The 26857-nt window shown below is 40.7% G+C and overlaps 1 protein-coding gene, 1 non-coding gene and 1 pseudogene across 3 annotated transcripts in view; all 3 read right to left on the reverse strand.

Moving 5' to 3' along the window:
• Positions 1 to 17924, reverse strand: part of LOC109866828 (N-terminal EF-hand calcium-binding protein 2-like) — a 140004-nt gene extending 122080 nt beyond the window's left edge. The window contains exons 1-2 of one of the 2 annotated variants that reach the window (XM_020455684.2): positions 17501 to 17924; positions 11065 to 11089 (exon numbers count right to left, since the gene is read on the reverse strand). In XM_020455684.2, coding sequence (XP_020311273.1) covers positions 11065 to 11089; positions 17501 to 17818 — 343 coding nt within the window. In that variant the 5' untranslated portion in view covers positions 17819 to 17924. The remainder of the gene's footprint in view (positions 1 to 11064; positions 11090 to 17500) is intronic. The other variant, XM_031802070.1, reaches the window with a different exon arrangement.
• Positions 9692 to 9747, reverse strand: LOC116356422 (U7 small nuclear RNA). The gene has a single exon (XR_004204918.1). It is a non-coding gene; the product is annotated as a U7 small nuclear RNA (small nuclear RNA).
• A 6667-nt stretch (positions 17925 to 24591) lies between the features above and the next one.
• LOC116356397 (hydrocephalus-inducing protein-like) overlaps positions 24592 to 26857 on the reverse strand; it is a 63991-nt pseudogene continuing 61725 nt past the window's right edge.

Raw genomic sequence — 26857 nt, forward strand, 5'->3', positions numbered from 1 at the left:
AAACATTTCATGCAATTCTATGTCATTTTACATATTAGCAGAATCCTTTTTAGTACCACACAAATGACTGAAATTACAGGCTAAAAATGGACAGAGAGATAGGTGTTATGTGTTCATCTCATCATATTTCTCCATTGCCAAATCAATGTTTCTTGTTTGCAACTAAACTGTCCCTGTTTGCAAATAATTAGGAATCTGAGCATGGCACTTTCAAAAGTGAGGCCTACCTTGCCACCCCAGACAGAGTACTGTAGGACTATCGACGCAGAGCAATGTAAGCTTTAACCTCTGTCTACTCTTCTTCCATGGCTTAATGTTAAGGATGCTGCGAATTTTCGCAGCTTTTTGTTAAACATCGCGCAACATTTCAACGTCCTGCTACTCATGCCAGGAATATAGTATATGCATATGATAAGTATGTGTGTATAGAAAACACTCTGAAGTCTCTAAAACTGGTTAAATCATGTCTGTGGCTATAACAGAACGTGTTTAGGAGTAAAAATCCCAAGGAAAACTGTTCACCAAAAACACAAAACAAATATTCATCCGCCAGTCTATGTATTGTCTATGGCGATAGAAAATAGATGGAGTCCCGTTTACAATGCCTACAGCTTCCACACGATGTCGCCAGTACTGGCATTTCATTGCATGTTTATCCTTGGTGGGATGACGTATAGGCACTTCCTGTCTTGGGGTACACCGAGGAAGTTATGAAAGTGAAAAAATGGACGATGATTTCAAGACTTGCTGCTATCGAATACAGATCGCCCCGTGATAAATTTGATCGATTATTAACGTTTATTAATACCTAAAGTTGGTTTACAAAAGTAGTTTGAAGTGATTTGTAAAAGTTTATAGGCAACTTTTTTATTTTAAAAAAATGATGTTGCGTCTTGTAAAGGTGAATTTTCCTGGATCAGACGGCCTTCATAAATGGACATTTTGGGTATACAATGACGGATTTAATCGGGAAAAAGGCCCAATTGTGATGTTTATGGGACATATAGGAGTGCCAACAAAGAAGCTCGTCAAAGGTAATGAATGTTTTATATTTTATTTCTGCGTTTTGTGTAGCGCCGGCTACCGCTAATTCTTTTGTTTAGGTCTCGTTCGGGTATTTCGAGGGGGGGACATGCTATCAGATAATAGCTTCTCATGCTTCGCCGAAAAGCATTTTACAAATCTGACATGTTGGCTAGATTCACAACGAGTGTAGCTTTAATTGAGTACCTTGCATGTGTGTTTTAATGAAAGTTTGAGTTTTATTGAGTACTACAGTTGGCGCTCTGAAATTTTCGCTGATTTTGGTCCCTGTACAGGGACCGCAGCCGTAAAAGGATTAACCCTAAACGCTGTCTGGGTTTAAACATCTTCTATTGGACTGAAAGTGAATAGCTTAATCAATTGATAGTGACAGAATTAGACTACTTCACAAGCACATTTCTTATCTTCTCGGCTATAGAAGGTTGTAGCTCAGCCTCTGAATTTCAAAGAAACAAGTCACGTCTTTTCAGGGTATTATAAAGCTTGTTTCTAAGTATAAAGCATCGCGGACCAAAGCTCTGTTATTGATCACTCTACATAATCAGATCGGTTTAATTTTCTTCAAAATCTTAAGATAACAAGATGTAGGCCTGTGCTTTTTGCCATTTGAGTTTTGATTTTAACTTAACAGCCCTTCGCTAACACGGAGGTCGGCAATTTAAAGAGTGCAAGGTGGGTGGAGGAACTGACTGCCAAGGTTTGTCTGTCAAACAGGCACCTTTTATTTCTTAACCATTTACTGCAGTGGGCTAAATCAGTATCACACAGAGTGTTTCTTGGTAGTCTTAAACAAAGCTGCTTTGAAATCAAAGTATACACCTCACACACATGGTTATGGTTACAAAAAAAACCAGAAAGAAATGTACCATTTCAGATATAGTGTTGAAATGTATTACATTTTGAGTTTGCATCCCAATATTACACTTTATATACATCACAGGGGGCTGAAATGTAACAAAACCATTTGACATAGAAACACCAGATTTTCTGAAGTTTAAAAAGAATAATGTTTATTAATTATGAAATTATGAAAAATAGGAATAACATTCCACCCATGAGGCCGCTAGTCATTTGACTACAGAAAAGGCCTATATAGAAATAAATAGTCTCCAACAAAAAGCTCTCTTGTTGTTAGTAAAGTCTAATTAAACTGGTTTAAATCCATTTTGACTACTATCAGCACCATGAGCTGTCAATTTCAAATTGATTGTGCCGTGGCTGCTGCTTCAAGTTTCAGCACCACAATGTTGTCATGACTTGCCTGCTCGGGTCAGGTTAAGGTGGACCACAATCCTACAGAGAGATCTCTCACACCCACCAGAGAGGAAGAGATCGAGAGGTATAGAGATGGGGGAGTTTTATGACACCTCACGTCCATTGTAAATCAGAGGCAGCAGACAAAATTAATTTGTCCTCTCACTATGGAGAACTGGCCTCAGAACATTATTAACATGCAATAAATGGATTTTGGGATAATAGGTTTTGTCAGCCACAATGGTGGTAATGACGATAGATGGAATATGAAAATGAATGTCGTTTTTGTTATGTTATTAATAGTTAAAGGATGACGTTATAACGAAAACATTGTAAATTTAGAGTTTTCCTAGTATATGCTGGATGTTTGCATATTGTACGATTGTGTGGAAAATGTTCAGATCAAAGAGAATGTTTTTGTAAAGACGAAATGTAAACATCATTATATTCTGACCCATAAGAGAGGCAGTTGAGGGCAAGGGTTAAAATAAGCATAACTGACAAATGCACCAAAGTGTCTTTTTCTCTCTTTTTCTTTTCTTTTGAAATCCCCATTTTGTGTTGGCCCACGAGGGAGCTGTTTCATTGTACTAATTCTAATCAATAGCCTAGACTGTGTGTTTGTGTATGTGTATCTTATATTATAATTTTAGCTTGTTAGTAAATAAATAATAAACTCAATTGGTGTGGTACGGACTCATTGGTGGGACTCGGGTTTGTGCAGATTCCCGGATTATGCGACATTCAGAATGAGACTGTACAGGAAATTGATTAATTAGCGACTGTTGAAATATTTATATTCTGATATTCTTTGAGTTAATTTGGGAAATAGAAACTCAATAAAGCTAAAACTTTCCCATGGTGCCCCAGGTTAATGAGTTAATAATTACCTGATTTATTTAATCACGTAATTATAAACCGTTAATCATTCGATGAGCAGCAGTCGTCACATTAATCAATACAATGTCATGACAATGTAAGTTACTCGAATCTGTCTTATTGTGAGGTCAATAATACATAATTGACGAGAAACATATTGTTTTTAATAAAATTGATTACAGTAGTAGCAAGCTATCAAAGTTGACCTCCGGTCCACCTTCTCATCTTTGCGCTCTCCTTCTCAAACTGAACAGAACATAGGCTATAGGCTAGTCCACCTGCATTGTTTGGACTTGGCCTAATCCAAATATATAAAAGAAGCCTTTTAACTTAACATTTTAACCTTATCCAAAAACCTATTTTTTTTAAATCTTTATTTAACCAGGCAAGTCAGTTAAGAACACATTCTTATTTTCAATGACGGCCTGGGAACAGTGGGTTAACTGCCTGTTCAGGGGCAGAACGACAGATTTGTACCTTGTCAGCTCGGGGGTTTGAACTCGCAAACCTTCCGGTTACTAGTCCAATGCTCTAACCACTAGGCTACGCTGCCGCCCCAACCTTAACCCTTACCTTAACTATTCGGAATGAGTGCTTAATCTTAACTATTAACTATTAAATTAGAAATTTGATGTTTGTAGAGTAGCAGGAGCAACAAAAACACTTCCACATTTGACGTTTGGAGCAACTTCAAAATTTGACATTTGGAGAACGTAGATGAACGTTTCATTTTGCAGTGAGACTGTGAGAGCTTGTTGGGACAGATGGTCTATTCTGTATCATTTGGATTCAGGTACTGTAGTTGAGAACTTTTGGTTATTAAATACAGATGGCACAGTTTTGAGTGAGGATATCAGTAATTATGAGACTGCTGAAATACACAGCAAGGACTAGTGGTATAACTGAATATATCTGTACTTAATAAAATAAGAAAATTGTAATGAGAGCAGCCAGTTCGGAGTTAATTAGACCTCCTATCCTGTACTCTCCTGCAGAGAACATGTCCTGTACTAGCTAGCATGCCGGCCTGTAGGGAGTGACTAATGCACTTTTGTGTCGCTTCAGTAAAGCTTAACTTTAAAAAACAAACATTTTCAAAGTAATGTGTTACAGGCTCCTGCTGGCAGGAGGGCACTGTAGTTTCCCAAAACTGTTTTTATATATATTAAAGCTGGTGTTTCTTGTTGGCCTGGTCTGGTCTGGGGAATAGAATAGCCTATTTGAGGCTTAAAGTTAGTGAGCAGGTTCTATCATGCTGGTGTTGATGCTGAATAAACCATGAGCACCTTTCTCTTCCAGTCTCCTCTTGCTCTTCTCCCCAGCCCTCTCCTCTCCCTGGCCTGGCTGCAGGTTAAACAAATAAATTAGCAAGGTTGGGACAGGCTGACAAACTCTGGGGGGCAGTTAGAGGAATACATGTTTACAAGTGTTTGTGGCAGTAATGCTGCTCATTTAGGTCAACCAATCACCATTACCACGCCATTACCCTTTACCCTAGCCCAACACTAAAATCCCTGTGTACGCATTTGTAGAGAATCTTGGATAAAGAAACGTCCCTAAATGCCTGTTGTCTCCTTATCACCGTGAGTGACAATAATTACTTCAAGCTAAATGAGTCAGAAATCTATGGAGCATCAAAAACAATAATTAAACCCAAAAAGAAAGGAACAAGGGCACCAGCATCAGACAGACAGGCACTATCCTGCCGGGAGGACACGTGTCTGACAGGTATTCACACAGGAATGATGAAAAAACACAAGGGAAAGTCACTTAGAGAAAGAGAGCGACAGAGAGAGAGAGAGAGTGTGTGAGTGTGTGAGTGAGTGAGTGAGTGAGTGAGTGTGTGTGTGTGTGTGTGTGTGTGTGTGTGTGTGTGTGTGTGTGTGTGTGTGTGTGTGTGTGTGTGTGTGTGTGTGTGTGTGTGTGTGTGTGTGTGTGTGTGTGTGTGTGTGTGTGTGTGTGTGTGTGTATGAGAGGCAGATAGACAGAGAGAGAAAGAGAAAGAGGAAAATGGATGAGGTGGAAATGCATGGGTGTGTGTGTATGTACACTGTCCTTTCCTGACATTGGTGACTGCCCTGGTTCAAATGATGTTCCAACTTTGAGTAGAATGTCAGAAATGACAAGGCAGAGACCCCTGAATAATAGATGATGCTGAACAGAGGACAGGACAGGGCGAAGAGAAGAGTAGCAGCAGCAGTTATATCTGTTCATGCCTCATCAGCTTCCAGCTGCCCCGTGAAGCTCCCCAGCCTCTGTTCTGACTCCTGTCCTATCTGTGGCCAGGGAAAGTCAGGGAAAACCAGGGAAAGCCAGAGCTGTGATGGGGGCAAAAGGTATCAGCCTACCCTGCAGTGAGGTGACACATATGGAGCAGACTTCAAAGTCACCTCTGTTAGCACGCTGTGCAGGGTCCATTACAGCTGGGATAGACGATAGAGGACTTAGTCTATGGGCCCATATCTATCAGTAGGCAGAAAATAGAACAACTGCCGTTATCTAAGCAACACGGTCAACACTCCTGAGAGCTCACCACAGGCATAAGACACAAAATACTGGAATAAGAGGGGAACAAAAAGAGCATTATAGCAGAGAAGGAAATGTTGGATTAGCGGGTCAGACTCATGTTTACCTCTGTTGGGTTGTGAAAGGGACTTTCCCTGCAGTGTACCCACAGAGAGAAGGAGAAGAAAATAGGGCAAGCTGAAACCTTTATGCGAATCCTCCCCGCAAGGCTTCTCTCCCCTCTCCAATGTATTTTCCTTCTCACTCTCTCTCTTCCCTTCTCTCACCCATTCCCTTCATTTTCCCCTCTCCATCTTTATCCTCTCTCTCACCATCGCTCTCTCATTACAATGTCAGTCGCCAGGCACTTTGAGGCAGACCACTTGCCTCTACTCCGTCAGCAAAGTGATCTGCCTCCTCACTAGATCTGTCCAGGCGAGAGGAGACAAAATGCTGAGAGGCAAAACACAACAACACAACAACACACAGTTATACTAGCCAATGACTAGTCATTTTCACCCTGTCAGTATGGTGCAAACATTCCACTCAAACTGAAACCTAAGGCAACACCAGGATTAAACCTCTCTGAAAGATAATTACTTCAACAATAAATCTAGTGACTCAAATCAAATTGTATTTGTAACATGCTGTCACGCATGTTGGGCATTCTATGTTCCTTTTTCTATGTTTTTATGTTTCTTTGTTTTGGCCGGGTATGGTTCTCAATCAGGGACAGCTGTCTATCGTCATCTCTGATTGGGAACCATACTTAGGTAGATTTTTCCCACATAGTTTTTGTGGGTAGTTATTTTCTGTTTCGTATTTTCTGCACCTGACAGGACTGTTTCGTTTATTTCTCTTTGTTATTTTGTTATAGTGTTCAGTTATAATAAAAAGTCATGAACACTTACCACGCTGCTCTTTGGTCTGATTCCTCTTCTTCAGACGACGACTCCCGTTACACATGCGCCGAATGAAACGAGTGTAGATTTTACGCTAGTCACTTTAATAATGTTAACATACTGCTTTACTCATCTCGTACAGTTGAAATCAGAAGTTTACATACACTTAGGTTGTAGTCATTAAAATTCATTTTTCAACCACTCCACAAATTTCTTGTTAACAAACTATAGTTTTGGCAAGTCGGATAGGATATCTACTTTGTGCATGACACAAGTAATTTTTCCAACAATTGTTTACAGACAGATTATTTCACTTATAATTCACTCTCACAATTCCAGTGGGTCAGAAGTTTACATACACTAAGTTGACTGTGCCTTTTAACAGATTGGAAAATTCCAGAAAATTGTTACGGCTTTAGAAACTTCTGATAGGCTAATTGACATCATTTGAGTAAATTGGAGGTGTACCTGTGGATGTATTTCAAGGCCTACCTTCAAACTCAGTGCCTCTTTGCTTGACATCATGGGACAATCAAAAGAAATCAGCCAAGACCTCAGAATAACAATTGTAGACCTCCACAAGTCTGGTTCATCCTTGGGAGCAATTTCCAAACGCCTGAAGGTACCATGTTCATCTGTACCAACAATAGTATTCAAGTATAAACACCATGGGACCACGCAGCCGTCATATCGCTCAGGAAGGAGATGAACGTACATTAGGGCGAAAAGTGCAAATCAATCCCAGAACAACAGCAAAGGACCTTGTGAAGATGCTGGAGGAAACAGGTACAAAATGATCTTTATCCACCTTAAAACGAGTCCTATATCGACATAATCTGAAAGGTCGCACAGCAAGGAAGAAGCCACTGCTCCAAAACCGGCATAAAAAAGATGGTTTGCAACTGCACATGGGGACAAAGATTGTATTTTTTGGAGAAATGTCCTCTGGTCTGATAAAACAGAAATAGAACTGTTTGGCCATAATGACCATCGGTATGTTTGGAGGGAAAATGTGGAGGCTTGCAAGCCGAAGAAACCATTCCCAACTGTGAAGCACGGGGTTGACAGCATCATGTCGTGAGGGTGCTTTGCTGCAGGAGGGACTGGTGCACTTCACAAAATAGATGGCATCACGAGAAGAAAAATTACATGGATATATTGAAGCAACATCTCAAGACATCAGTCAGGAAGATAAAGCTTGGTCGCAAATGGGTCTTCCAAATGGACAATGACCCCAAGCATAGTTCCAAAGTTGTGGCAAAATGGCTTAAGGACAACAAAGTCAAGGTATTGGAGTGGCCATCACAAAGCCCTGACCTCAATCCTATAGAACATTTGAAAAAGTGTGTGCGAACTGAAAAAGCGTGTGCGAGCAAGGAAGCCTACAAACCTGACTCAGTTACACCAGCTCTGTCAGGAGGAATGGGCCAAAATTCACCCAATTTATTGTGGGAATCTTGTGGAATGCTACCCGAAACGTTTGACCCAAGTTAAACAATTTAAAGGCAATGCTACCAAATACTAATTGAGTGTATGTAAACCTCTAACCCACTGGGAATGTGATGAAAGAAATAAAAGCTGAAATAAATCATTCTCTCTGCTATTATTCTGACATTTCACATTCTTAAAATAAAGTGGTGATCCTAACTGACCAAATACAGGGTATTTTTTTACTATGATTAAATGTCAGGAATTGTGAAAAACTGAGGTGAAACTTCCGACTTCAACTGTATGTACAGTATATACTGTATTCTATTCTACTGTAGTTTAGTCAATGCCACTCCGACATTGCTTGTCCTATATTTCTTCATTCCATTATTTTACTTTTCGATTTGTGTGTATATTGTTGTGAATTGTTAGATACTACTGCACTGTTGGAGCTAGGAACACAAGCATTTCGCTCCATGTGTAATAACATCTGCTAAATATGTGTATGTGACCAATAAAAATGTATTTTTTTTCCGTGAAATGCTTATTTATGTGCCCTTTCCCATCAATGCAGTTAAAAAGTATGAAAATGAACAAATAGATCAAAATAAAATAGTAACACAATAAAATAACACAATAAATAAGAATAACAAGGCTACATACAGGTTATATACAAGGAGCACTTGTACTGAGTCAGTGTGCTGGGGTACGAGGTAGTTGGGGTGATTGATTGAGGTAATATGTACATGATGGCTTGGTTAGGTGATTGATTTAAGTACTGTACTATGCACATGTAAGTACTGTAAGGGGTGGAAAGCAGAAAGTGCGGGTAGCCATTTAAATAACTGTTCAAAAGTCTTATGGCTTTGGGGTAGAAGCTGTTCAGGAGCCTTTTGGTCCCAGACCTGGTGCTCTGGTACAGCTTGCCATGCTGTAGCAGAGAGAACAGACTGTGACTTGGGTGGCCTTCCTCTTACACTGCCTGGTATAGAAGCCCTGAGGGGGAAGGGGCATTGTCGTGTCCTCTTTACAGCCATGTTGGTGTGTTTGACCATGATAGGTCCTTAGTGATATGGATACAGGAACTTGAAGCTCTCATCCGTCTCCACTACAGCCCTGTCGATGTGAATGGGGTTATAATATGCCCTCCATTTTCTGTAGTCCACGATCAGCTCCTTTGTCTTGCTGACATTGAGGGAGAGGCTTTTTTGGCTTTCTTAGGCACGGGGACTATGGTGGTCTGCTTGAAACATATGGATATTATAGACTGGGTCAGGGAGAGGTTGAAAATGTCAGTGAAGAAACCTGCTAGCTGGTCAGTGCATGCTCTGAGAATGCATCCTGGTAATCAGTCAGTAATAGATCCACAATGACCAAGGCAAGGTAATCACTAATCAGGTACACATGCTTACACTCTCATACAAACTAGCAGTGCTCCAAAATGAAAAAATACTATAGTATACTATGGTATAATTACTATAGTATTCACTGTTGTGTTTTAGTATATTGTAGTATTTATAGTTTACTATAGTATATATATCATTTAAAAATAAAATAGGAATTACTGTAGTATTTTTGCGGACTGTATTATACTATAATATTTACTGTAGTGTTTTTTTGCAGATATTACTGTAGTATTTACTATAGCGTTTTGGCTTTATTATCTTTGACATAGCAGTGGGGGCTTTCTCCTTGAGGAAACCTACTGGACAAACTACTCAAAGAGCAAATTTTCCATCATCTGTAGGTAGGTAGGTAGGTACTACAGTTTACAACAGAATTCTACAGTAAGTACTGTAGTAGTCTATAGCAAACTGTAGTATTTTTTCATGTGTGCTGTTACGGCTACCTCCTTTAATGCTGGATGGGAAACACCTCCCCCCCCCGCCCCCCCCCCCCCCCCACCCCACCCCAACTCCCGCCTCCACACCCTCCGTGAGCAGTTTCGGGAGTGGAGTATATCATGGCATTGGGAGTGGGAGAAAGAAGACAATTACATTTCCATTACCACACACTTGTCTATAATTACTGATACCTCTCTTTCTCTCAGGAAAGAGTTTCATTACAGGACGTCCGTATTTAAAGGGCTGTGATGCGGTCCTCTCTACGACGGTGGGCCCAGCAGCATAACACAGCAGGATCAGAACCTCTAATCAGGGCCTGTTAGGCGGCGCTCGCCTGGAGGCAGCAATGATAAAAGCTCCTGGGCCAAAAGAGCATGTTAGCTCAGCTATAAAACACAAACTGCTAATTGTGTTATCAACGCTAGGAGACATATAGGCTTATTTAGCAGGTGCCCTTTTGGAAGTGGGCAGAGAGGGAGAGGCAATAAACCTTGACCCGAGTCGATCCATACATGGATCCCATTGTGAAGACCCGGAGCAGATCTTGGAGCGATGTTGGACCCCTGACCTTTATCTCCCTTATCAACCAAATTTATCTCCATCTCTTTCTCTCTCTCTTGCTACTCTCTCTCTTCTCTCTCTCTCTCAGCCTCTCTATCCCTCTCGCACAGTGTGTTTAGCATCGCTCTTTCATTGAAACAGCCACAGAAAATTTCCCAGGAGAGGAGGGTAAAAATACCACAAACTGAGCTTGTTCCATACATCAAATGACAAGGATTCTCTTTAACTAGGAGCTAATAACATATTTGTAGTCTATCTACTGTGTCTCTAAGAAACATACACACAGAATAGATAACTAAAAAATATAGCAGTGAAATTACCATTGCTATTCCACAAGGTAGTTAGAGATACAGTGCAACCACACAGATCAGAAAATAAAATGGCCATCTGGTTGGTATATAAACGTATCCTTCTAAGTTGTCTCCTTTTCTTCTATCCTGTCAAAGGCTCCAAGACACGACAGCAGGACAAACAAGTGCCAGAGGGAATGAGGGAATGAGGGAAGCTCTGGAACCGCACCACACTGTGCTAGCCTGGAAATTAAACAATGTACTAACAATCCACAAGACTGACCAGAGTAGCTACCTCACTGAGAGGACTCAGACAACATGATAACAAATATGTTAAACAAACCAAAACACACTTACCATCCTTATCAGCTCTCCGGAAAATCTGTTAAGACAAAACATAAGCTCTGCATTAGTGAAGGGACAAGTCACGTGAACAGTGTAAAAACATGAAACATGTTCAAACATGGTCCAAAAGGTGAATAGCTAGGTAAGAGTAAGTGGAAACCCAGCGTAATCTTGTTTAAAAAGCCGAACCACATTATGCACTCGTGTGTAATAGCACGATTCAGACTCCAGTCCTTAGTTTGTCACTGGGAAAGCAGTAATCACACCAGTTCAGAACACCAATAAATGATCTGTAAATCCTTGTTATATCTGGTGGGGGATATATATTCATGTGTTTCTTTCTATGCTTTTGAAAGTGGTAAGTGCATTTCATGCATGAACGAGGTTAAAAGGGGAACTCCACTTTACTTCTTGAAAGTCCAATATCTTGAAAACTTGACCTGCTGATATGCAAACCATTTTGGGAGTTTCCGTTTAACAGTATAAACAACTGTGTATAGGTGTTTGTATTTTGGGCCATTATTGATATCTATTTTCTTCACCAGACTGATGAGAACTTGAGAGTTTTAATAAAATAAATTGTCCATTGGACATTGGGAAAAGCTCATCAGATGAGATATTAAACCATTGAGGGAAAGACAATGGGCACTGACTCAGAGAGCACGCCATACATCACAATGGCTTTCATTATTATGTGGTTGCAGATGGTTAACGGGAGAGGTAAAGAAATACAGGTACATATCCTCCAGAAAGACCCTTTCTCACTTACATTATAAAAAAAAGGGCCCATTAAAATATTACATTTCATACTAAATGTAAACCACAATTAAAGCAACAGAAGTGGGGCATGACTAATGATAAAAGTGACAGAGGTATGTGTGTATAACATTCGCCATTCTGGTGTTAAGGGACTTGTCTGATAATCCATTTGTCAGGCCTTACAGCATAGCGCCACATAATGTAGGTGAACCAATTTCACTGCTTTTCAGATTAAAAACATACAGTGAGCTCCATAAGTACTAGGATAGTGACAATGTTTTGGTTGTTTTAGGTCTGTACTCTAGCACATTGGATTTGAAATGATACAATGACTATAAGGTTAAATTGCAGACTGTCAGCTTTAATTTGAGGGTATGTTCATCCATATGGTGAAAAGTTTAGAAATTACAGTACTTTTGTACATAGTCCCCCCAATCAGCCGGGCTAGACAATCTGGACCCTTTCTTTCTAAATTTATCTGCCGAAATTGTTGCCACCCCTATTACTAGCCTGTTCAACCTCTCTTTCGTGTCGTCTGAGATTCCCAAAGATTGGAAAGCAGCTGCGGTCATCCCCCTCTTCAAAGGGGGGGACACTCTTGACCCAAACTGCTACAGACCTATATCTATCCTACCATGCCTTTCTAAGGTCTTCGAAAGCCAAGTCAACAAACAGATTACCGACCATTTCGAATCTCACAATACCTTCTCTGCTATGCAATCTGGTTTCAGAGCTGGTCATGGGTGCACCTAAGCCACGCTCAAGGTCCTAAACGATATCTTATAACCGCCATCGATAAGAAACATTACTGTGCAGCCGTATTCATTGATCTGGCCAAGGCTTTCGACTCTGTCAATCACCACATCCTCATTGGCAGACTCGACAGCCTTGGTTTCTCAAATGATTGCCTCGCCTGGTTCACCAACTACTTCTCTGATAGAGTTCAGTGTGTCAAATCGGAGGGTCTGCTGTCCGGACCTCTGGCAGTCTCTATGGGGGTGCCACAGGGTTCAATTCTTGGACCGACTCTCTTCTCTGTATACATCAATGAGGTCGCTCTTGCTGCTGGTGAGTCTCTGATCCACCTCTACGCAGACGACACCATTCTGTATACTTCTGGCCCTTCTTTGGACACTGTGTTAACAACCCTCCAGGCAAGCTTCAATGCCATACAACTCTCCTTCCGTGGCCTCCAATTGCTCTTAAATACACGTAAAACTAAATGCATGCTCTTCAACCGATCGCTACCTGCACCTACCCGCCTGTCCAACATCACTACTCTGGATGGCTCTGACTTAGAATACATGGACAACTACAAATACTTAGGTGTCTGGTAAGACAGTAAACTCTCCTTCCAGACCCATATCAAACATCTCCAATCCAAAGTTAAATCTAGAATTGGCTTCCTATTTCGCAACAAAGCATCCTTCACTCATGCTGCCAAACATACCCTTGTAAAACTGACCATCCTACCAATCCTCGACTTTGGCGATGTCATTTACAAATAGCCTCCAATACCCTACTCAACAAATTGGATGCAGTCTATCACAGTGCAATCCGTTTTGTCACCAAAGCCCCATATACTACCCACCATTGCGACCTGTACGCTCTCGTTGGCTGGCCCTCGCTTCATACTCGTCGCCAAACCCACTGGCTCCATGTCATCTACAAGACCCTGCTCGGTAAAGTCCCCCCTTATCTCAGCTCGCTGGTCACCATAGCATCTCCCACCTGTAGCACACGCTCCAGCAGGTATATCTCTCTAGTCACCCCCAAAACCAATGCTTTCTTTGGCCGCCTCTCCTTCCAGTTCTCTGCTGCCAATGACTGGAACGAACTACAAAAATCTCTGAAACTGGAAACACTTATCTCCCTCACTAGCTTTAAGCACCAACTGTCAGAGCGGCTCACAGATTACTGCACCTGTACATAGCCCACCTATAATTTAGCCCAAACAACTACCTCTTTCCCTACTGTATTTAATTAATTTATTTGTTTTGCTCCTTGGCACCCCATTATTTTTATTTCTACTTTCCACATTCTTCCATTGCAAATCTACCATTCCAGTGTTTTACTTGCTATATTGTATTTACTTTGCCACCATGGCCTTTTTTTGCCTTTACCTCCCTTATTTCACCTCATTTGCTCACATCGTATATAGACTTGTTTATACTGTATTATTGACTGTATGTTTGTTTTACTCCATGTGTAACTCTGTGTCGTTGTATGTGTCGAACTGCTTTGCTTTATCTTGGCCAGGTCGCAATTGTAAATGAGAACTTGTTCTCAACTTGCCTACCTGGTTAAATAAAGGTGAAATAAAATAAAATAAAAATAATTTATTTGTATTGGGACAAATTCACTTATATGTATATTAAAGTAGTTAACCAGCCTGGCTACCACAGCATTCTGCAGCGATACGCCATCCCATCTGGTTTGCGCTTAGTGGGACATATCATTTGTTTTTCAACAGGACAATGACCCAAAACACACCTCCAGGCTGTGTAAGGGCTATTTGAACAAAAAGTACAGTGATTGAGTGCTGCATCAGATGACCTGGCCTCCACAATCATCCAACCTCAACCTAATATAGATGCTTTGGGATGAGTTGGACCGCAGAGTGAAGGAAAAAAGCAACCAACAAGTGCTCAGCATATGTGTGAACTCCTTCAAGACTGTTGGAAAAGCATTCCAGGTGTAGCTGGTTGAGAGAATGCCAAGAGTGTGCAAATCTGTCATCAAGACAAAGGGTGGCTACTTTGAAGAAACTCAAATATAAAATATGTTTAGATTTGTTTAACACTTTTTTGGTTACTACATGATTCCATATCTGATATTTAATAGTTTTGATGTCTTCACTATTATTCTACAATGTAGAAAATAGTAAACAAAAATCAAGAACAACCTTTGAATAAGTAGGTGTGTCTGGTGGTATGTCTTGTAGAGTATGCATTGGTGTCCGAGCTGTGTGCTAGTAGTTTAAACAGACAGCTCGGTACACACTTCTTACAAAAACAAGTAGTGATGAAGTCAATCTCTCTTCCACTTTGAGCCATGAGAGATTGACATGCATGTCATTAATGTTAGCTCCCCATTTACTTTTAAGGGCCGGTCGTGCTGCCCTGTTTTGAGCCAGTTGTAATTTTCAGAAGTCCCTCTTTGTGGCACCTGACCACACGAATGAATAGTAGACCAGGTGCGACAAAACTCGGGCCGGACCTGTCTTGTTGATAGTGTTGTTAAGAAGGTAGACCAGCGCTTTAATATGGACACACTTCTCCCCATCTTAGCTACTGTTGTATCAATATATTTTGACCATGACAGTTTACAATCCAGGATTACTCCAAGCAGTTTAGTCATCTCAATTTGCTCAACATCCACATGATTCATTACAGTTTAGGGTTTAGTGAATGATTTGTCACAAATACAATGCTTTAAGTTTTTAAAATATTTATGAAAAACTTATTCTGAAACTAACTGCAGCTCTTTGTTAAGTGTTGCAGTCATTTCAGTTGCTGTAGTAGGAACGGAGGTGTCATGGGGATGGATGGCGACTTGAATGGAGACTTGAATAGCATGCAAGGCAGAAGGAAGAATTAAGAAGCAGGTAATAATGAGAGGCTGAGAAACAAGAAGGAAGAAAATGTGTGAGAAAGGGAGAGGCACGGAATGGTGGGAACAGGTAGAGACAGAGAGACAGAGAGACAGAGAGAGAGCGAGAGAGAGAGAGAGAGAGAGAGAGAGAGAGAGAGAGAGAGAGAGAGAGAGAGGGAGGAGGCAGGATTCTTCCTGCATCTTTTTGCCTCATTACAAATGGATGGATCTATGCCTCTGCTGTGTGGAGGAGGGGTGTAGAGGAGAGAAGAGAGGAGAAAAACAAGGCTATAAAAATACAGTGCAAAGAACAGCCACTGTGAAGTTTGTCTTCTAATTCTATGGGTTTTCAATACTCACACACCTTTAGACAATGGTCTTGGAATCCTATTTAATGGCAGATATGTAATTGCACACACCAAGCAATAGATAATATTATTGAATACTATATTTCACCCGTAATCTCTCTCTCTCTGCCTCACACACACACACACACAATATGTTTTACTATCCTTGTGGGGACCTACAGTATATTTCCATTCAAAATCCTATTTTTGTTAACCCCTAACCGTAACCCTAAACCTAACCCTTACCCTAACTTTTAATCCTAACCTTTACCCCTAACATTAACCCCTAACTTTAAACCTAACCCTAATTCTAACCCCAACATCTAAACCTAAAATAGTCTGTCTTCGTGGGGACCTGGAAAATGTCCCCCCCCCCACACACACACACTAGGATACTTCCTCTGGTCTTCATTTCAGAATTCTAATGAGTTTCCATGCACCACTTCTTCATCACCTAGCTTATCTGGGTCTGGGTCTAAAAGTGAACTAGTTTCTCTGACTCTCAGATTAGTTTTACCTCTAAATGCAATATGTAGATCCCTAGAAGAAGGAGCATCAGGCACACATAATTATGAAGCAATGATGAATAATCCTATGGCAACACTTTGACCTACTAAATGAATACTGCTGAGACCAGCTAGCTAGGATAACTTATTTGTATTGTTTTTAATCTTTTTAAATGAATTTATCTTATTAACACTTTGTTCTAGCTAGCTATTTGTGTAGGTAGCTATCAAGTATCATCACATTTTGTAAAAGCAGAATATTTCAGAATATTACCCCTAGCGTAATTACTGGATACTATCAGTCATATATTAATCTATAGCTCTGTATAAGATGATTTATTATGACAACATATAAAGGACTGTACTGTATATGCATGCTATGGCATCAAAGGACATCAGTAAGACTACCATGTAACAAACTGCACACATCTAGGAGCATTTACACCAATTGATACCAATTTGGAGCATGGAGAATATTATATCTAGGATGTATAGCCTATACGCACCACCCAAATCCAATATGGGGTGCACTTAATTACAGGTAGACTAAGCGATATGGGGTAAATGCAGAAAGTAAACAGCATAATGGGTCAATTTCCGCAACAACTAAATTCTCCGCTGTTTATGTCCTGAACCCACGCTGTAACAGCATGAAATGAACCCGTGCGCAGATCATGTGTGTCAGAGTCTTGCATTTCACGCATCTCAATGGGCACATTCGACAATGCAGCCGCCTTTAAAGGCAAGGCGGACTAATCTACAAATCACCTTGCATCATAAATAACAACTCAATATCATTTGTAGATCAGTCAGTCGGTCACTCATGATACATAACGGTTTTGATGCTCTCGAACACGGCCAATATTTGAGGTGCTGCTCGTGGCAAAGTAATTTCGCTGAGTCTACCTTTAAGGCCATCTCCATAAAAACTCTGAGTAGCCTATTTGATTTGGTTATGGTGCTTAGAATTCATCCACCGTTTAAGGAAAACACGGATCAGATAGCCTACAGATTACAAAAAAACTTTATTTTCAAGTAATATAAAGTGAATACGTGTATAATCAGAGAGGCTATGTAACGAATTGATGATGTGTACAGTATTGGCACAACATTGGGGATGATCTTTACGCGTAATTGTGCACTGAATTAAAATGGGACTTTCTTCCACCTCTGCCACCATAGCAATTAATAATTTGCATGTAAAATATTTGATAATCCTACAGGTAAGTAAGCGATACCTACATCCAATATTACAGAGATGCCTTTCCGTGGCTCTGGTGCGAAGAACTGTTCTTGGGCAACCGCTGCCTCCTCCTTCGCGTATTCCCGGGTAGAGATGCTTTTGTTGTCGCTCATCTTGGTGACTATCCAGCGGACGAGCCCGTCAATTCCACCGGGCTGGGCGCCGCTGTTTCCAGACTGTGCAGCCGTCGCTGACTCGCTTTCCTCGGCCTCGGGTTTTGGTTGTTCTTTGTTGTCCTGAGCCCGGAGTTTCGGTTGTTCTTTTTGGAGCAGTTTGTGGACACCGTCCCTGCAGTAGCGCGCTGCTTGCTCACACATCCTTTTGCCGCGGAGCGTTCATGTTGAGCGTTATGGGGGCAATCCCTCCCTCTCCTCTTACATCATCATCGACCCTCCGAACGTCCCAGAAAACACACCTCTCTTCAATATGACTTTCAGAGGGTTACGGATTGTCTATTGGTGCCTTGGCAATTTTCTATCAGCACCTTGTCTGATATACTTCCATAAATATATTATAATGTATTGTATATGTAAAACTTATTGTAAAGACATTAAAGTAACAAAGTGTTGAGAGACATTGTACATGGTGGATTTAAGCACCTTGAATTAAATTATGGAGTAGTATCCCGCACTGGGCACACTGATTGAATCAACGTTGTTTCCACGTCATTTCAATGAAATTACATTGAATCAACGTGGAATAGACGTTGATTTGATGTCATTTTAACACTCTAACTCTAACATTCTTCAGCATTCCACTTAAATAAAGTAAGATCACTTTTGCTTTCAGATGAGATGGGGAAAATGTTCACTTTCATTGAAAGATCAAGTCACTAGTACTTTTCCATTAGAATAGAGGGATTGAGTGGCTTGGTTGAGTGGGGTGATGTCACCCCTGTTGCATTCATAATCTCTGCTAGATGAAACACTTCCATGATGATGATCAGAGACGTTGGGCTTCATCATAGAGCGCAGAACGCCCCGCCTACATGTTTCATCTGAGCCTCTCTCAATTTTGAGGAAAGTCCCTCATTACTACTGTGTGATGTGTGCTACTATAAAGGCCCATGCAGGATAACCTTTGTGAATTGAATGGCTCTCTGGTCCTGCCCTTTTCAGCGAGGTGGTTATAGTTTAGATGCCTTTCCCTTATATTAGCCCAACCTACCCAGAGTATTAGCATCATTTGGAGGAATTATCTGCCATTAGAAAGATGAAAATATAATTATTGACATTTTTATCTAGCGAAGAACTCTGCATATGGTAATCGTCCACAGCAGTTATTGAGGAAGAACCCATTCTGAGGACATCTTGCCTAGGGGACTAGAAGTGCTTCCATCCACCTCCAGTCTTTGACAGAGGAAGGCCTGAAGCAGAGCACAGCCAGTCAGACCTGGTTGGGTTCAATAGGACTTCGGTTACTTGAGCATCATCAGCCCCATGCTTCACCACATGGATCAGGAAAACAAGCCCATTACAGACAGCCCAGCATAGACAGGCTTCTCGTGTGGTAGATCCCAGATGGATGTGATGCCCCTTAGCACAGGGCTATGAGCTTTCCATATAGAGGAGAAATGAGAACTCTTTCACTAGAGAATCTATCTGTCTGCTCTGATTACAGTTCAACTACATCACAACTGCTACTCAGTTTCAAACTGACAATCACAAACACAACACATGCCATTTCTGTCAGAACTGTTCATCCTCTTCTGGTCACTGTCTTCTCTTGAGACCATACCAGATAGGGGTATTAGGAACAATCTGACCATATAACAAGCCCCAGTGTTTCCACTACAGATGTAGGATCTTAATTTGAGCCAGTTTTCTACAGCAGGAAAATAACCATGCAGCAACAGGAAATGTGAATTATTATGTGGATTATAATTAATGTGGAAATTATAAACATCAGAAGCCTTTTTAAACCTCAAATACACTACTTTTGCATTTAGCAGGGAAACTAACAGCAATAAAAAAGTGATCAAATGAACAACTTCTTAAGGCTAAGGGGCAGTATTTTGACGTCCGGATGAAATGTATGCCCAAAATAAACCTTCTGTTACTCAGGCCCAGAAGCTAGGATATGCATATAATTGGTAGATTCAGATAGAAAACACTAAGGGTTCTAAAACTGTTAAAATAATGTCTGTGAGTATAACAGAACTGATTTGGCAGGCGAAACCCCGAGGACAAACCATCCAAGGAAAAAAATCATTAAGGTCATAGGATTTTTCAATGGGACTGTAAATAGGGAAACCCTGTTTATTAGGAACCTGGTTGCAGTTCCTATGGCTTCCACTAGATGTCAACTGTCTTTAGAAATTTTGTTTTTACTTTGAGAAATTAAGAAGTAGTGATGTTCTTTGTACGTGTCACTCTGAAGGTCCCTAGTCTTTTGTTGCGCGTGAAAAGGAGCGCGCTCCGTGTTATTTTTCTTCGGTATTGGAAACAGATTAATGTTTGGACCAAGTTTACAGGTAACTTATTAGATACTTTGTAGTCATTTTGGGCGAGTTGGAACCGGTGTATTTCTGAATCAAATAGGCCAAATAAATTGACATTTTGGGGATATAAAGAAGGAATTTATCGAACAAAACGAACATTCATTGTGTCACCGAGACATTTGGGATTGCAAAAAGAAGAAGATCTTCAAAGGTAAGGCATTTATTATATCGTTATTTCTGACTTTTGTGCCGCACCTGCCTGGCCGAATTTTTTTTTCCATGTGTTTGTATGCGAGGCGATGTCCTCAGATAATCGCATGGTGTGCTTTGCTGTAAAGCCTTTTTGAAATCTGACACAGCAGCTGGATTAACAAGAAGTTAAGCTTTATTTTGATGTATTACACTTATATTATTGTGAATGTTGAATATTGATATTTCTGTAGTTTGAATTTGGCGCTCTGCAATTTCACCGGATGTTGTCAAATCGGGATTGGCGCTTTAAGGCATCCCTTTAAGATACTTTTTTTCCCCCCACAGCAGTGGCAGAGGTAGCGGATTACAGTTCATGCTGTGGGGCATGCTCCCCCAGGAGATTTTTGTTTTCGAACGACTGTGGGAAGGTGACTTCTGGTGAATTTTTAAAAGGACATTCTACTCCAAAATGCAAGAAAATTAAATGATGTTCTCTTTCTTTGAAACTCATCTGAAAATCATGGACAGTTTTATTTTTATCTCTTGATCTCAATGACATCACCAGTGAATTCTATATTAACCCCAAAAATGATTTAGGTAGCGTAACGTTACTGTATTTTAGCTGACAATTATTACATACATCTATTAATAGGTTGGCTAAACATGATTAAAAGCTAGCTAGTTAGCTTGGACGTTTCTCTGACAATCTGATGAGAATCTGAGGAAGATATGTAACTAGTCACTCTGATCTTAAAAAGGTATCTTGGCAGAAAATAATAATATACTCTATATAAAGGGGAAGCACTGACAAGCCCATGGAATAAACCCACAGCATAGCCTACTGTATGCAATGGCTGGGAGGGAAGGAGACATTGGGAAGTGGTAATGCCATCCATCCCTATTGAGTTGATAGTACTGTGGGCTGTTCTGTGTATGTAGGCTAGTCCTGGCAGGGGGACTGGTTACACTGCAGCAAAGAAACAACGGATTCAACTGATCCTGTGAAAAATTATAAGAACAATTAGAATTCTGTGATTAGGAAAAAGTTAGAATGTAAGTATCATGAGTATTCATCCCCCTTGTATTTCTTCACAATTTATTGTGTTACAAAGTGGGATCAAAATTGATTTAATTGTCAATGATCTACACAACCTTTTTTTGTACTGCCAAAGTGGAAGAATTATTATAATTCTTTTTAAAGATCACTGATATACCTTCATAAAATAAGTATTCCCCCCTGAGTGAATACATGTTAGAAACACCTTTGGCAGCAATTACAGCAGTGAGTCTTCTTGGAATCTCTAAGAGCTTTTCACATCTGGATTATGCAATATTTGCCAATTATTGAAATTATCCTTCAAGCTCTGTCAAGGTGTTGGGGATCATGGTTAGACAGCCATTTCTGAGTTTTGCCATAGAATGTAAAGCAGATAAGTCAAAACTGTAACTTGGCCACTCAGGAACATTCACTGTCTTCTTGGTAAGCAACTCCAGTGTAGATTTGGCCTTGTGTTTTAGGTTATTGTACTGCTGAAAGGTGAATTCCTTTCTCAGTGTCTGGTGTGAAGCAGATTGAAGCAGGTTTTCCTCTAGGATTTTGCATGTGCTTAGCTCCATCCCATTTCTTGTTATCCTTAAAAACTCCCCTGTCTTTGCCTATGTCAAGCATACACATAGCATGATGTAGCCACCACCATGCTTGAAAATAAGGAGGCAGTTTCTCAGGGATGTGTTGTTGGAATTGCCCCAAACATAAGGCTTTGGATTTGGGCCAAAAGTGTATTCGTTTGATTTTATAGTTTTTTCTCTCACAGTATTACTTTAGTGCCTTGTTGGATGCATGTTTTCTGTATATTTCTATTCTTCTTTTCACTCTGTCAATTAGGACATTATTGTGGAGTCACTCCAATGTTGTTTATACAACCTCATCCATCACAACCATTTAAAGTAATCAATGGCCTCATGGTCACATCCCTGAGCAGTTTCCTTTCTGTCCTGGGTGGTTTAATACAGTACATCATTCACAGCTTAATTATTAACTTGACCATGCTTAAAGAGATATTCAATGTCTGATTTGTTAGTGGTACCCATCGACCAGTCCATGCCCTTCTTTATCAGGTTTTCGAAAAGCTTCCTGGTCTTTGTAGTTGAATTTGTGCTTGAAATTCAATACAACCCCTATTATGTCACACAGAGTAAGTCCATGTAACTTATTATGTGATTTGTTACTCTTGAACTGAATTAGGATTTCCTAAAGAAAGAGGGTGAATATTAATATAGCTATATTTGATTTATTACATTTTGGGGAATTTGTAAAACTGTGTAGAATTGTCTTTTCACTTTCACATTATGGAGTATTTTGTGTAGATCAATGACACAAAAATCATAATTACATCTATTTCAATAACAGTTTGTAACATAACAAAATGTGAAAATCCAAGGGGGGTGAATACTTACGATACCCAATATACATATGTGTGCCTGTGCAAGACCCTCCCACTCCCTCATTAAAGTAACTGTCAAGTGAAAATCACACTTACAAAATGTATATTCTGCTAACTGATACCCAAATAATGTTGTTGACTCATCCTATACTAAAATTTGTGGACAAAGCATAAATTGTAGGGAAAAAAACACCTTAAACTCAGTGGAGGGTCCTCAGAGGAGTAAGGGTAGGACCGTCCTCCTCAGTGAATTTCATAAAATAAAATGTTTAAAACATTTAAAAAGGTATCATTTTTAGATAAACTATACTACATATATTCACACCACATAATAATTGATTAAAACACTGTTTTGCAATGAAGGTCTACAGTAGCCATGGTGTAGCCGGAGGACAGCTAGCGTCCGTCCTCCTCTGGGTACATTGACTTCAATACAAAACCTAGTAGGCTCATGGTTCTCACCCCCTTCCATAGACTTACACAGTAATTATGACAACTTCCAGAGGACATCCTCCAATCTATAAGAGCTCTTGCAGCATGAACTGACATGTTGTCCACCCAATCAAAGGATCAGAGAATGAATCTAGTTCTGAAAGCATACGCTACAGCTAGCTAGCACTGCAGTGCATAAAATGTGGTGAGTAGTTGACTCAAAGAGAGAGAAATACAATAGTTGAACAGTTCTGAACAAATTAATTTCTTCCAACATGAAGGAGAAGCAAGAGAGAGATAGAGAGATTGTAATTTTTTTCAGTTTCACTTACTTAGCTAGCAAATACAGCTAGCAAGTTTAGCCTACTCAAATACACTGCTTAAAGAGAGGGATGCTATGCTAGGTAGCTGGCTATGACTATCCAACACAACACTAACTCTTCCATTTCAAGGTAAGCTTTTGGTTTTGCTAAGTGGTTTTGGTTTTTGAAAGTGCTAAACTGCTTACTGACTGTGCACTGTAACTTTACTGCATGACTGTAGCGGTTTTACTAACACGTTAGTTGTATTAGCTATGTTGACTATGACGTTACTTTAGCTAATATGGTGACAACGATGTAGGCCGTGTGCAGTGGTTATGATATGGTTTGGCTTGGAAAGGTTTTCACCTGGTCACATATAGCTGATGTGTTGTGCATTGAAGTCCACAAGTGATGGGAAAGGGTGTGAGGATAGATGCGAGAGGGAATACAATGTGGCTGCTATGAAAGTGAACCGTGTTTCACTTTCATAGCAGAAAACATTTCTTAAACAGAAGCAAATGGAACAAAACTAGGATACATATACCTAAATTTGACCAATAGAACCTACTCAATTACAGCTGTTGGACTAATGATTACACCCTAGATCAGCTTGATGCAGGCAAGAGTGTGCAAGGCGGTATTGAATATGTCACTGTTTTTCCTCATAGAACATTATGTCATGTTGGCTCATTGGCTGACCTGGCCAATCAGTGTTCTACTTGAGTGAATATTTTTAATGACCGGTATATGCCCACACCGTTCTGTTGTTGGGTTATGCCCACACCTTAAAAAAAAAAACTTGCTTTAAACATACTTAATTCAAAAACTTTGGTAGGAAAACTATTTCACTTACACTATATTGTAATTAAATTTGAATCATACTTAATAGAAATCAGGAAATACTGTACAGGTTCTTTAAAGCTTTCCTACTCACCAAATTAAAAGCTCTGTCAGGAGACTTCAAACCCCTGCACAATATTTAAATATGAAAGAATTTAACAACTCATTGACTTGTGAGAGAATGACGGAACATTTTAATAGTTACCTTTCCCAAAACACAGGCCCTCATCCTGCTCACTCACTGCTTGCTCTCTGTCTCACACACACACACACACTTCCAACTATTCACCAAACACACTATTGAACTGCTGTTTATGCTAATTGGAAACATATTTCATGCATTCTGAACACCCATCCTGTTCCCACAAATGAACCCAGGAGGTACAGTATCTGGTGCTGATGCCAAATGAGTGCTATTTGGAGAGGAGCAAGTGCTCTCCCTAGTGGCTCTGAGAAGAACACATGGATCTAGACTAGAGAAACGAGAAGAGATAACACCCAACATCAGAGCTGATAAGATAGACCATGTCCGCTATAAATATATTTATTCTTTAATCTCAAACTGGATAAATACCCTAAGGCTTTATAAATAGGACAAAGACAAATAAATTCATATTTGTAAAATAAATACAGTAAACAAATGTAATTACTGGAGCCTGCTGTATATAGTCTAAATATGCAAATATTAAACATATTACAATTTTTCAAGTTATTTCAGTGGTAAAATTATTAGCTTGACATTTGTTTAAAACTATGTAATTGAGGAGTAAACATAGTATCAACCACAATGTGCATTTGAATGATACACAGTGTATGCCAAGAAAAAGAACAATCTTGTCATTACGTTAGATGCATGCAGACCCACCTTGGAGAATGCAGGCACAATACTTGTGGAGACACTGACATCTGGACTGCGGCACTCAGCACTGAAGTACAGGCTAATGAGGTTCTCCATTCTCACAGAGGCAGAGGCTGTCTGGCGCACCGGAGTCACCATATCTATTGTGCTGATGATACCCGTCTCTGTGGCCTTGTAGTTCAGGTAGGAGAACAGGTACTCCCCTGTAGACTCATTAGAGGAGGACAGGACACATATGACTGAATACAAATCAACTTGGAAAACAGCTGCATTTACAGCCTTCAACTATCGGTAGGTAGCAAGTGATGATCTGGGTTTTGGAATCTATAAGTACCTGAAGATGGTCAGTATGCATTTATAATGTACATCTACATGAGCAGTTTCTCTCCACTGACGTTTGCATTGCATTGGCCCTCCTTGTAGGTGAAGAAGAAGACCATGTAGTCCCTCTTGGCCAGAGCTGGTACATCCAGATAGTCCAGGCCCTTCAGGGACACAGTGCTTGATGATCTCCACCACAGCAAGGAACCAGCACACAGAACATTTTAGTACTGGCAGCTGACAAAGTTGTGGTGATGTAGTGTAGTGTGACAGAGGTAGAAGCAGTGGCATTACAAGGTGTTAAACAGCTGATAGGCATCCTGCTAAAGTAGTAGTGTGGTACTGTTGAGGGTTGGAGTGCCCGTTGTGGACAGGCCCTGTCTCAATGTACGACCACAGCTTTGAGGGCCTCAGAAGTGCGATGCAGAGTGTAGAGTATGCCTGTCACATCTGGGAAGAAGAACACAGAGTCCTGGAAGAGGGAGAGGAGAGTAAGACAGTGTGGTCAAGCAACTGAGATGAATAACAGGATGCATCTACAGTGCGTAATGGTATAATATACTGTGTCATATAAACGTATTATTTGACAAAACCAACATAAGTCATCTAAAAGGGCTTTGACGTTCATTGTCAGCAACAATAAGAATGTGTCCTCATAACCAAGGCTCTTCACACTACAGACACACTCAGTCTGTTCTAGAGCTAAGACAGTTGACAGTTGCCTCCCACAAGTTTTCATTTCCCGGCGTGCCTAGGGTCTGGTTTTCCAGACTACTAAGACAGAACTACAGTAAAAGTGTCTCTCACCAGGTGCTTCTTGCCATCTGGGGTCAAGACCATGGTTTTGTATGTGATCTCATAAGCCTTGTGCTGCTGGTAGGGATCAATGATGAAGGAGGAGGGCCACTCCAGTGTTCCCCCTCGATCACAGGCTTCAGAGTCCAGCGCTGATTTGTGAGGTAGGACAAGGTCAATGATGGGGGGCATGATTCAGGAGCCTGCCAGGGTGAATTTGATGGCTCTCTCTACGGTGTAGGGCAGGTCATCATATCTCAGCTCCACAGGGGCAAAGGCCACCTCAAAGGGAACCTCCATCCCAGGGCAGATGTAGCCCTCTGCAGGGGTGAAGTCTCTGCCAAACCTCTTCATATCCCACTGGAACTAGCAAAATATCCAAATGTATCATGAGCACCAGTATGTGTGTCAGAGTACCTACCTGGCTCCAATTTCTCCAGTGTTCCGCATGATGCGTTTTATGGCCTTGCAGCGCTGAGCAACAGCTCCAAAGGGCAGGTAGTCCTGGTCCAGCTTGACCTCCATGCCATGACAGCAGCCATTCAGCACCAGCAGGGGGGGTACCGTGCCCAGATACTCAAGTTGCAGCTCTGAGGTGAAGGGAGCCATGCGCTACCTGGGAGAGAATAGCACCTCCACCAGATAGAGGCCCCCAAAAGGCTTCAGGGTCACCTCACCTGGCGGGTTCACTTTACAGAACCGACGGTACAGAAGAGGAATACATGTCTCAT

The sequence above is a fragment of the Oncorhynchus kisutch genome, linkage group LG22 (genome assembly GCF_002021735.2).
Source record: "Oncorhynchus kisutch isolate 150728-3 linkage group LG22, Okis_V2, whole genome shotgun sequence".
NCBI classification, from domain to species: Eukaryota; Metazoa; Chordata; class Actinopteri; order Salmoniformes; family Salmonidae; genus Oncorhynchus; species Oncorhynchus kisutch.